The sequence below is a fragment of the Emys orbicularis genome, chromosome 7 (genome assembly GCF_028017835.1).
Source record: "Emys orbicularis isolate rEmyOrb1 chromosome 7, rEmyOrb1.hap1, whole genome shotgun sequence".
Lineage (NCBI taxonomy): Eukaryota > Metazoa > Chordata > Testudines > Emydidae > Emys > Emys orbicularis.
In genome coordinates, this window is record NC_088689.1 from 117601151 (window position 1) to 117614339 (window position 13189).

At 39.7% G+C, this 13189-nt stretch overlaps 1 protein-coding gene across 1 annotated transcript in view; it reads right to left on the minus strand.

Moving 5' to 3' along the window:
* Positions 1-13189, minus strand: part of LOC135881964 (contactin-4) — a 346117-nt gene that overhangs the window by 226809 nt on the left and 106119 nt on the right. The window contains exons 2-3 of the mRNA XM_065408738.1: positions 4403-4529; positions 2835-3010 (exon numbers count right to left, since the gene is read on the minus strand). Coding sequence (XP_065264810.1) covers positions 2835-3010; positions 4403-4529 — 303 coding nt within the window. The remainder of the gene's footprint in view (positions 1-2834; positions 3011-4402; positions 4530-13189) is intronic.

Consider the following 13189-nt stretch of genomic DNA (forward strand, 5'->3'; position numbering starts at 1 on the left):
TCTGAATTAGCTAGGACTTCCAGTTCCTGCAACAAGTGCCTCTTATTGTTGATTTCATTGTATTAAATTGCATGGTACATCCACATATCTTGGAATGTCAGTGTTAAAAAACATGCATTATTAAAACAGATTCACACTTCTCAGAGGCAGAGCTTGTGTAATAAAATTAAAACTACAGTGGGTATTTCAGAATTCAGCCAGTTCTGGTTGCAATCTCTTTGATCATATAACTCGGAATGACTTACTGTTTTGCTGAAGAGCGGAGTCAGACTTAACAAATGCTTGTTATTCTCCCCATCACCAATCCAAGTGTTCCTAACATTATTAAAATCTAATTGATCTAAATTTGAGCAATTTATTTATCCAAACACTCATCCATCACCATCTTAAGTGCTAAGAAACAAAATTCGCTTCTTAAAGCAACCTTCTTAATTAAGAATCAGTCAAGCCTATCTTATGCTTGGTCATCTATCAAAACTCCAAGTACAGTCCAGATTTATTATTGTCAAGAAAGATAAATCAATTAATTATAAATGTAATAGACATTAAGGTTCCATGTTTGAAAATAAATATGAAACGTTATGATTGGTTGTTTTTTTTTAAACACAGCATTGTTTTTGTGATTACCAGCTAATGGTCAATTGATTCAAAATGGCTTACTGAATAAAGTGGCATAACCTGCTCCCATTCAAGTAGTCAGTGGGAGTCTGACAATTGATTTTGATGGGAGCAGGACCTTGCCTTATATCACTGAACCCTTAACTTAGTACACCTGCTCTCACCCTCTAGGTAGCTAGATGTTGAGATCATTATTGACTTTCATAAATGATATGATTACAGCACAAGCTGTTTTCAAGTGCTTAGCTATGAATAATGACATTGCAAAGGCTTAGCCTGATGGATATTTGAAGTCCTTGATTTGTAAGATTTGGGATGCTGTGAAGCATGTGATATGCAGAGAAGCAGGCCCAAAACAATATTTATGAAACAATCCCCCTGACATTCTGAAATCTAACGTTATTAGATGAGTTTTGAGGAAGCAGTTTATTAGCGCTCTACAGTGAAAGAGCATCTTCAGTCATGGAAAAACACAAGCAGATCATAAGAAAAACTGATAATATGTTGTGAACTACTCTGGGAGAGGGAAGACTTTAGCTTCCCACACTTCTATTTCTCATTACAAATCACCTTTTTGAGTGCAGCGCATCTGGCATAAATTTGGCATCTTACCCCTTTTACTTGCGTAATAGGATCACATTAATTGTAGATATTAGCCAGTCCATTAAACATATTGCATTATATTAAAAGTCTAGCTTTCCCTTAACATGAAAATTATGCTTAAGAAATACTAAGATCTGACAAAAAAAACACATGAAGAAAATTATTGTTAAGGTATGGCTTGCACCTTTCACAGCACGAGGCTTCTCAGGGTACGTCTACACAGCAAGCAGACACAGAAAGTAGCAAGGCCCCACTGCTGGCCCATGACAGCCGACTTGGACTCGCAAGGCTTGGGCTGCAGGGCTGTTTCATTGCTGGGTAGACTTTCGGGCTGGAGCTCGAGCTCTGGTAGCCTTCCACTTCGCAGGGTCCTAGAGCCTGGGCCTGAGCCCAAGCCAGGAAGCCTACACAGCAACGAAACAGCCCCTCAAGCTCAAGTTGGCTGGCATGGGCCAGCTGCAGGTGTCTAGTTGCTGTGTAGACATACCTTCAGAGCTTACAGGTATGAAGGAGGAGGGACTTGCCCTCAGTGCTATTATGCCAGCTAGCCAAGGGGGCTGGCCATGGCTCTTTATAATCCATGGTCTTCCTTTTAAAGGACCCTCGTCCTGCACTCTATGAAGTCAAATGCAGAATTCTTACTGGCTTCAAACGATGCAGGTTCAAGCCGATAAAAACCTGTTTAGCTCTCCTCATTCATGAAGGTGTGTCGAAAGTGCTGAATAGGCTTTAAATAAATATTATAAAGCAGCCTCTAAAAAAAACAACAACTTTGGTGTTTCTAAAATGATCAAATAAATCAATCTACATGATACATAAACCGCACATATAAAGAACTTAGTATTGTACACCATCTTTACATTCATTTCAATATTGTGTATATATACACCCACACACAGTGTCAGTGTAACCCACACACCTCCTTGGTGTGGTGTTCTATCCTATGTAGTGGCACCGAGGCCACTTAGAGATTAATGAGTCTGCTCTACAGCCTTAGCGAAGGGCCATGTGGCTTTTAGCTCATGCAGTAGAGGCTCCTTCATTTAGCTCCAGAGGTCCGGGGTCTGTCGGTGTTACAAGTGGGACAGAACACCACACCCAGGAGCTGTGTGGGTTACATCAGCACTTAAAAACTCTGTCAGAGATGTACCTCCCACTGGATCTTGTATCACAGGAGTGATAAAAATTGCCATTATGGAACTGCTGCTTCTGAAGGGCATGTCCCTTTGGGCACGTTTGAAGCTCTAAAATCTTTGTTTTCCATTGGAGGGAAAAATCACATTTGAGCATTTCTATTATTCACTTGTAAAAAGTGTTACTAGTATGTTTCCTATAGCCACGTACTCGCACTTCCACTGTCTCTCATAGATAGGCAAATATACACATTATGTGCTGAACGCCCATTTAGTTAAATAGTCACAAAATAGAACATTTCCAATCCTCACTCAGATTTAGTCAAGATAATTTCTAAACAAAACAAGCAACTCGGCAAAGAATAATGAATAACAAATTAGATGAGGTTTTTTAAAAAAAAGACAGCCATCATCTTACCATTTTTCCAGCATTATATCGCAAGAATTCAGTATTTGCTAAGGGTTATAATTGCTACTTACAAGCAAACTGAAGTTTTGCCTCTCTGCTAACAATGGTTCCAAATGCGTTTGTTGCTATGCACTGGTACATTCCAATATCTTGGGTTTTATTGGGGTTATTGATCAACAAGCTGCCTCCCACTACACTGTAGCGGTAATCCATACCGACGTCAACACTGGTTCCATTTAACTTCCACCTATAGTATAAAAATTCCAGGAGTTGAATTCTGCTAACATTAACCAATATTTCTGTACGTTTCTAAAGCAACATGCAGTAAATACAGAAAACATTCAAACCCATTTGATTTCTTATTTTTAAACCCAGCTTGAAAATGCATGTTTCCTGCACAGCATCGAAACGTTCTAATATTTCACTTACAGAGCAACATCCTTAACATATACAGTCACTGATTTGATTAATGTTCTTATTGTTTTGGCTGTTGTTACTGATGTTGTTAGTCTTTGAAATTAATCATTTTGCAAGGGGAAGCCCCAGAAACAGAATTTTTGAACCACTCAATTCCATAGTGGCTTCTTTTCCTTTTCTGCCTTAGTTGTTTGTTTGCTTTTAAATTTAAGAAAACTCACTCACAGCAGATGTTTTAACAAACTGGGGCATCAAGATTTTCTAACAAAACATTCCCCCAATTACAACTGCCATCTCTAGCAGCCCATGATGGAACATATAAAGGATTAGATCCTCAGAGCAGTTCCCTGTATTGGAACCTATGGGGAAGGAATTTGAATATATTTGCATGAGTGAATCAACATATTCTACTGCATTAAATGCTAAGTATTGCCAGAAGACAGCAACAGGATTGGGGTCTTATGATTTTAATCGGTTTCAAAGTGGCATTTACACTAGAGAGCAAAATGGGGGGGAAAATAAGAAGGGAGACACTAGGTTAAATTGGTTAAAACAACCAGATTAATTCTATGTAATAATAACAGCACCACTATGATGGCATATTTTCATATATATAGCTTCTTTCATCCAAGGTTCTCAAAGCACTTTATAAAGCTAGGAACTGTAAGTAGCATGATTGAAATTGTACAGATTTTTAAGATAGTTAAGCACATAGAGTTTAAGGGACAGATTTTCAGTTCTGCGTGCAGATAATCTGCGGTGAAATTATCATGATTGTGCACAGAAAGTTCGACATCACACTGCTTATTTGCACTCAGTGCTACTGTGCCATTTTTGTGGAAAAAAGAGGGCGTAAGGACCAGATTTTTAAATGTATTAAAGTTCAGGGGATTTTAGGTAGATTCAATGTATTGCAATAAAGATTTTAATCCCAAATGTCTCATTTAATGTGTCAAAGCAACTCTTAGGAAGCCTTAGCAATATATGAATAGGATTCAAATTAACTAAATTATTGTGTTTGGTGTGTTTCATGGATTTTAAAAGTGCTAAGCAAGGGTAAACTATCGTATCAATTCAAAATCGAAACATACCAGCAAATAAAGATACATCACATCCCAAATTCTGAAAGAGCTTCTCTGTGTGGGATGCATGCATACATGTGTCTTGGAGAGACATAATCATGGAGAGGGCATGCTAAAGAATAGAAAAATATGTAACAAACCTGATAGTTGGTTTAGGATTTCCCTTTACTTCACAGCTCAACTTCACTTTCTTTTCCTCAGAATCCAGTGGAAAAATCACATTGTTTGGTTCCTGAATGAAAACTGGCCCATGCAGCGTGTTGTCATCTGTGTTACATGGAACAAAAATATGACAGGTATTGTACAGTATCTTAATATTACAAATATAAAGAAAAGTATTAGAGAGAGGTGCATCTGGTATATCATTCACCCTAGAAATGACCAACAACAACTCTTTTACTGGGAAAAGAAACCAAAAGATTTATTCTACAATTATACAATCTCTTATACTGCTATCTTCACACTGACTGTTGGACTTTCACTAGAGAGAACATAAACATAACCAGCTGACAGATTTGAATTTCACATCGGCCCCAGTTCTGCAATTGATTGTGAACAGGCCCATCCCCCAGGCCCAAACATACTTCTATTAAAATTAGAAATTATTATTCTTGTGTGTATGGTTTACATAATTTGATGTAGACATTATCTTTAAGAAACATTTTATTCTGAAACCATTTTTAAATGCAATATTTAAAATAATGTGAGCTGTAGGTTCATAGGTATTTACAGGGTCTGATAAAATCCTGCATGACAATTGGGTACTGTTAACCCACTGTGTAATGAAACCCCTTTGTACTGAAAGAGTTCATTGAAATACTGGCATTTCTAAGGGGTTCTTTGGCCACACAGTATTGTAAAATACTTTTCATATTATCAGATCCTTGACATAGACACTGTCTCTATTTATTTTTTGTCTTGTACAGTTCCAAGCACACAGTTGCCACTTGATGTAGCCTTATTTATGTTATTATCATCATCAACTATTATGATATTTTCATCATTATTATCATAGCATTCAACAATTACCATAAGAGCATTTTGTATCATGTACCTGGTACACGATACAGCAGTGAAGGAGTAAAGTGCTTCTTGCTATGGTCCTGATCCTGAAATGAACTCCACATGGACAGATGGGCAGACCTCTTCACCCATAGTAAGGGCATCTCTACACTTAAAATGCTAAAGCGGCACAGCTGCACCACTTCAGTGTAGACACTAACTACACTGATGGGAGGGATTCTCCCATAGGTATAGGTAATCCACCTCCCTGAAAGGTGATAGCTCGTTCGACAGGAGAATTCTTTCATTGACCTAGCGCTGTCTATACGAGGGATTAGATCGGTTTAACTATGCTGCTTAGGGGTGGGGATTTTTCACACCTCTGAGTGAGGTAGTTAAATCGACTTAATTTTCTAGTGTAGACCAGGCCAAAGTTTATTGCAGAAAGAGCGCTTGTATGTTTAGCTACTCAGAAATGGCTGAGTGGAGCTCAGGGCAAATGGGCTCTGAACTTCTCAGAAATAAATATGTGGTTTCCCTTCTGCCTCCTTCCCCTGAAATGAAAACTAAAAATGTCCTAAATTGGTGTACAAGAGTGAAGATATTTTAGCAAAATATCCTGATATGAAATGCAAATAATGCTGTAGCCTCTTAATATTCTACAGTAATTTAGGGAGGGAGAGTGTGGATGAAAACCTAGCTAGGGTTGTATTTATTATACCCTCCTTGCTATTATCTTCTGTTAATCCTTTCATTCCCCCCGGCCCTCCTTCTTCCTATTACCTAACCTTCTCCATATTTTTTTTAACCTTTATTATGCATGGAGCTAAAGGTGAGCATTGCTAAGAGATATAGGTGAACTGGTTCAATGAAAATAAAAAGCAACCCAAACCTTCAGCCAAACATTGACTATTAGACCTTTCAGAAGAGTTTAAAAAGTTCAGTTAACTTTTCATCTCCCGTCTTCTGTTTTCAGGCTTCTGTGCCTCCTAGACTAAAATTGGCAGCAGAATTTAAATTGTGTGAGGGAGACAATGCAGGTGGCACTTCTGACCTAAGGTCAACTTGAAAGTATAAAAGAAAAAAACTCACAAAAAAGTTATCACAAGATTTCTGGTCCAATTACCTTACCTAAGAGCTTTGATGGATAAGCCTGTATAGAAACTGGAAAAGCACCTGAATTTTGCATGTTTATCTGAACCACACAATGTCCTGATTTCATAGTTAGTGTCTGAGTTAAAAATCTATCAATATATTGTTGGACTCGTTGTTACCCACAATTCCTTCTACTGTTTTCTAGGAGTTATGTTAAATATAGCTGATAGGAAACACCAAATACGGCTCGTGTTTCTCACAAATGTAAAGAACAGTAATTACTAAATCAGGCCACAAAGGTATTTTAAAACTACTGATTAGAGCAAACTCCCATTGTGATCTACCTGGACTTTTTAAAACATTGTAAAGGACTCATATTTTTACAATTATTCAGACAATTTCTGAGCTTCTTAAATTCTTATGATATGTTAATAGGAATTTCTTGTGGGATCACAGCATTGTGTCATAATTAAACATAAAACAGTATTTCAAAAAGTAGTACCAACGTTGTTTATTATATATATATATATATATATATATATATATACACACAGTTTGTATTATAACATAAATTCATTACCATCACAGATCATGTTTCTGAGTGATTTGATATTATCTTTAGAATAACTGTACACAGCATAAAGCAAACTCTGATTTTTTTCTCTCAAAAATAATTTATCTTATTTCGTGCTTTCGTCAACCAGTTATTGTTGTTTTTTTAAAATGTTGTTATTCAGTATCATAAATATTGGTTCCTTGCTAGATGTCACAAGGCCCAATCAGACTCCATTTGAAGTCAGAGAGACTTTTCATTGACCTTAAAAGGAGATTGATCTCTCCATCTGTAAAATTTCTGGAATAGGTCCTAATGCTACAACACAATCTACATGTCAATAGGGATCTGCACAGGCCACTACTCTTGCACAAGAACCTGGAGAGCTCTTGTTGCATCGGCAAATAAAAAGAAAAGAAAAGAAGGTAACCTAACCTAACCTAAACTTCGTATTCCACAAATGAGAAGTGAGGTAGACTCTGTTTACACACGTTTGCTCTCAACTACACTACTGATTGTGACCTACGTATGGATTTAATTTGAAGCCTCCTAAGAGGCGCCAATCCCCTAATTAAGGATAAGGATTCTTAACTCAATTAACCATTTAAATTTTACATGAGGTTAGGTGATCAGTCTTCCTGGTATTACCCCTCGATCTTGTTCTGGCTCCCTACTGCCTCCTCAATGAACTCTCAGGAGAATTGGAGAGGGTGGGAGAAAGGGAGTCACATAGAGGAGTGACAACGAAGCTGGAAATGAGCAGAGGGGCTATAATACTGTGATATAATACTCTGAAGCAATCAGATGTGAGGAAGATGCGTCTCAGTGGATCCATGGCACTCATGGTCAGGCAGCTGGGAGAGCGTAGAGCCGGTGGGGGTAACCTATGATTCTAGCATATATTCAGGAACTCTACTGAATTGTTTTGAGGGGTGTCAGAAGAACCATAGCAAGTACCTCAGAAAGAAAACTCTGCTTCTGTTATTTAATGATTTGAGAGAGAGACTGCGCAAAGATTATCAAGGAGCTACATTTCCCAAATCTCCTCTCCTCAACACAAAAGGGGATGCTCTAAGGAAATACCTGTTGTATTTATCTTTATTTTTAAATACATATTAAATATGTCTGACTGATTCATATATTATTCAAAACACATTTCACATAATCTCTACCTTCAATTATAGCTGTGTGCAGCTCCCTGTTGCTGGCAGAAAAAGAAAGATAATAACAACAACTAATAATAACCACCACCACCTCAGGGTGAGATTGGGATGTCCTTACTCACTTCTGATATGCATAGGTACTTTATGCCTTGAGTAGCTGTATAGGCTTCAAAGGGACTACTTAAGGGGTAAAGAATGCAGCATTGGGAAAGCAATTGAAATCTGGCCCATAGGGATTATAGCTTCAACTTTTATACTGTTTGGATTTAAAACAAAAATTAAAGGACATTTTAATTTCTCCAATGTTCCAAATTGTCAAAAACAGAAATGAGCATTAACAAACAACTAATTTCAATACATGTGTTGTCCTGATGCTCAGATACTACGGTGATGGGTGCCTAGAAATATCATAGACAGACTGATTGGTCATGCTGGAATAGGGATAAAACAAACTATCCCCTCGTAATTCTATTAGTCAGTGAACCATGCTGACGCAGATATCTACTGTATCGACTACATTATCTATGTTACACCACATCGAGGTACTTGAGTCACACTGTGTGATCGTTTCACATTATTTCAAGTGTGGTGTGTCAGTTTACATTGCATCACATCATACTAAAGGTCACAGGATCACAAGAAAATATACCTCATGTTTAAAAGGGGAGGGTTGCCGTTAAGCTCAGATACTCAAACTAATAAAAAAGGCACACAGCAAACTTGTTTCTTTATTGCTGGTCTTTGGCAGACATATGATGGCTGATGCCAAAGTGTAATTTTTAAGGCTGTTTTAAGTGGCTTATTTCTACAGAGGAAGCGAGTTATCTAAAGTGCCTATACACAAATGCAAGAAGCCTGGGAAACAAGCAGGGAGAACTGGAAGTTCTGGCACAGTCAAGGAACTATGATGTCATTGGAATAACAGAGACTTGGTGGGATAACTCACATGACTGGAGTACTGTCATGGATGGATATAAACTGTTCAGGAAGGACAGGCAGGGCAGAAAAGGTGGGGGAGTTGCATTGTATGTAAGAGAGGAGTATGACTGCTCAGAGCTCCGGTATGAAACTGCAGAAAAACCTGAGAGTCTCTGGATTAAGATTAGAAGCGTGAGCAACAAGGGTGATGTCGTGGTGGGAGTCTGCTACAGACCACCAGACCAGGGGGATGAGGTGGACGAGGCTTTCTTCCGGCAACTAGCAGAAGTTACTAGATCGCAAGCCCTGGTTCTCATGGGGGACTTTAATCACCCTGATATCTGCTGGGAGAGCAATACAGCGGTGCACAGACAATCCAGGAAGTTTTTGGAAAGTGTAGGGGACAATTTCCTGGTGCAAGTGCTGGAGGAACCAACTAGGCGCAGAGCTCTTCTAGACCTGCTGCTCACAAACCGGGAAGAATTAGTAGGGGAAGCAAAAGTGGATGGGAACCTGGGAGGCAGTGACCACGGGATGGTCGAGTTCAGGATCCTGACACAAGGAAGAAAGGAGAGCAGCAGAATATGGACCCTGGACTTCAGAAAAGCAGACTTTGACTCCCTCAGCGAACCGATGGGCAGGATCCCCTGGGAGAATAACATGAGGGGGAAAGGAGTCCAGGAGAGCTGGCTGTATTTTAAAGAATCCTTATTGAGGTTGCAGGAAAAAACCATCCCAATGTGTAGAAAGAACAGTAAATATGGCAGGCGACCAGCTTGGTTTAACAGTGAAATCCTTGCTGACCTTAAACGCAAAAAAGAAGCTTACAAGAAGTGGAAGATTGGACAAATGACCAGGGAGGAGTATAAAAATATTGCTCAGGCATGCAGGAGTGAAATCAGGAAGGCCAAATCACACTTGGAGTTGCAGCTAGCAAGAGACGTTAAGAGTAACAAGAAGGGTTTCTTCAGGTATGTTAGCAACAAGAAGAAAGTGAAGGAAAGTGTGGGCCCTTTACTGAATGAGGGAGGCAACCTAGTAACAGAGGATGTGGAAAAAGCTAATGTACTCAATGATTTTTTTGCCTCTGTCTTCATGAACAAGGTCAGCTCCCAGACTGCTGCACTGGGCAGCACAGTATGGGGAAAAGGTGACCAGCCCTCTGTGGAAAAATAAGTGGTTCGGGACTATTTAGAAAAACTGGACGAGCACAAGTCCATGGGGCCGGATGCGCTGCATCCGAGGGTGCTAAAGGAGTTGGCGGATGTGATTGCAGAGCCATTGGCCATTATCTTTGAAAACTCATGGCGACCGGGGGAGGTCCCAGATGACTGGAAAAAGGCTAATGTAGTGCCCATCTTTAAAAAAGGGAAGGAGGAGGATCCAGGGAACTACAAGCCAGTCAGCCTTACCTCAGTCCCTGGAAAAATCATGGAGCAGGTCCTCAAGGAATCAATTCTGAAGCACTTAGAGGAGAGGAAAGTGATCAGGAACAGTCAGCATGGATTCACCAAGGGCAAGTCATGCCTGACTAACCTAATTGCCTTCTATGAGGCGATAACTGGGTCTGTGGATGAGGGGAAAGCAGTGGATGTGTTATTCCTTGACTTTAGCAAAGCTTTTGATACAGTCTCCCACAGTATTCTTGCCAGCAAGTTAAAGAAGTATGGGCTGGATGAATGGACTATAAGGTGGATAGAAAGCTGGCTAGATCATCGGGCTCAACGGGTAGTGATCAACGGCTCCATGTCTAGTTGGCAGCTGGTTTCAAGTGGAGTGCCCCAGGGGTCGGTCCTAGAGACGGTTTTGTTCAATATCTTCATTAATGATCTGGAGGATGGCGTGGACTGCACTCTCAGCAAGTTTGCAGATGACACTAAACTGGGAGGAGTGGTAGATACGCTGGAGGGTAGGGACAGGATACAGAGGGACCTAGACAAATTAGAGGATTGGGCCAAAAGAAACCTGATGAGGTTCAACAAGGACAAGTGCAGAATCCTGCACTTAGGACGGAAGAATCCCATGCACTGTTACAGACTAGGGACCGAATGGCTAGGAAGCAGTTCTGCAGAAAAGGACCTAGGGGTTACGACGAGAAGCTGGATATGAGTCAACAGTGTGCCCTTGTTGCCAAGAAGGCTAACGGCATTCTGGGCTGTATAAGCAGGGGCATTGCCAGCAGATCGAGGGACGTGATCGTTCCCCTCTATTCGACATTGGTGAGGCCTCATCTGGAGTACTGTGTCCAGTTTTGGGCCCCACACTACAAGAAGGATGTGGAAAAATTGGAAAGAGTCCAGCGGAGGGCAACAAAAATGATTAGGAGGCTGGAGCACATGACTTATGAGGAGAGGCTGAGGGAACTGGGATTGTTTAGTCTGCAGAAGAGAAGAATGAGGGGGGATTTGATAGCTGCTTTCAACTACCTGAAAGGGGGTTCCAAAGAGGATGGATCTAGACTGTTCTCAGTGGTACCTGATGACAGAACAAGGAGTAATGGTTTCAAGTTGCATTTGGGGAGGTTTAGGTTGGATATTAGGAAAAACTTTTCACTAGGAGGGTGGTGAAGCACTGGAATGGGTTACCTAGGAAGGTGGTGGAATCTCCTTCCTTAGAGGTTTTTAAGGTCAGGCTTGACAAAGCCCTGGCTGGGATGATTTAGTTGGGAATTGGTCCTGCTTTGAGCAGGGGGTTGGACTAGATGACCTCCTGAGGTCCCTTCCAACCCTGATATTCTATGATTCTATAAGGTTCTGGTATGAAAGGTGGGGCAAGTAAACACAGTGTGCCAGAGGGTCATAAATACCTCACTCTGTGCTCGGCTCGAGAGGGACCATGGAAGACGATTAGTTACTGCACGGACCTGATTGCAGGACTGGTGCCTAAAGAATTTGCTCTTTCATCCTCCGCCAGTGCACCAATTTTGACAAGCAGATGAGACACCAGTTTTCAAGCTTCAACCATACTGGTTCATAAAATGTCTTCAGACATTTGATTTGGCACTGTATTTCTAAGAAATAAGTGCAACCTATTTACATCATTTGCAAGCACTGTACTGGGTAGTAAGAAAACTAGTTACAACACACAAAAGATACAGAATTCAAAGGTAGATATGGCCTCAGTTACGTAAAATAATTTTGTTAATTGATTTAATTAATTTGTATCAAACCCATAGGAGCCAAGAACAAAATGACATCAAGTATAAGTTGATGACAGATCATTAGATCAAGTTGCTTTCCACATACTAAAATACATGCACTTGACACCTTTTAACATTTGTCTTTTACCCTCCCCACCAACTCCATCCCTCCACCAACAACTTTTCTGCTACCTAACAACAACAGGCACAGCTAAAAATACTACTTGGCTTTCAAAAGAGAAAATTGCATTGGTTGAGGAAAATAAATGAGAAATTCTGGGAGCAGCTGTCAGCATAAAAGTAGAACAAAAGAGGGAGAGAAAAATTACAACAATGCACAATTAAATTTATTTCTCAAATGTATTTCTGAGTGGCTATTCTTCCTTCTTCTTTCTCTTCCTAATTACTGCCTGTGCAAAGCCAAGATAAGCAAGTCCAAACTGTTTAGTCCATAGCCCACACAGTCTTGTTGCCACAATCCAATGTATTATTGAAACCAGGACATGATTGTATCTGATAACAAATGAGCTACGCTGATTTATACCAGATGAGGATCTGGGCCAAAGAACTCTAAATACTCAGCAATTAATAAACAGAACAAAATTGCTGTCTAGTCTCTTGTATGTGGAAAACTACTATTTGCACCATAAATGATAGTCTTGATTAAATTACAATATTGCTGGATAAAAAATGAATTTAATATATACAGTATCTAGTATATCATGAGGCAAATACATTTTACTTTACTATAACATGTCATTTTGTGGAAAGAGGTTTGTTATACGATGCTTGTTATTGTAAAATAGGCAATAGCATTTAAATTCACCACAAAAATGATGAATATTTATATTGCATTAATGGCAAGAGATCTCAATCACGGATTCGAGACCCATTGGGCTAGTCACTGTAAAAACATACACCAAACAGATGCTCCTTGCACCAAAAGGCTTACTTATCTAAGTATATGTTTACTAGATGCAATTGTTAAAATAAGGATACACCTCTAACCTGATATAACGCTGTCCTCGGGAGCCAAAAAATCTTACCACATTATAGG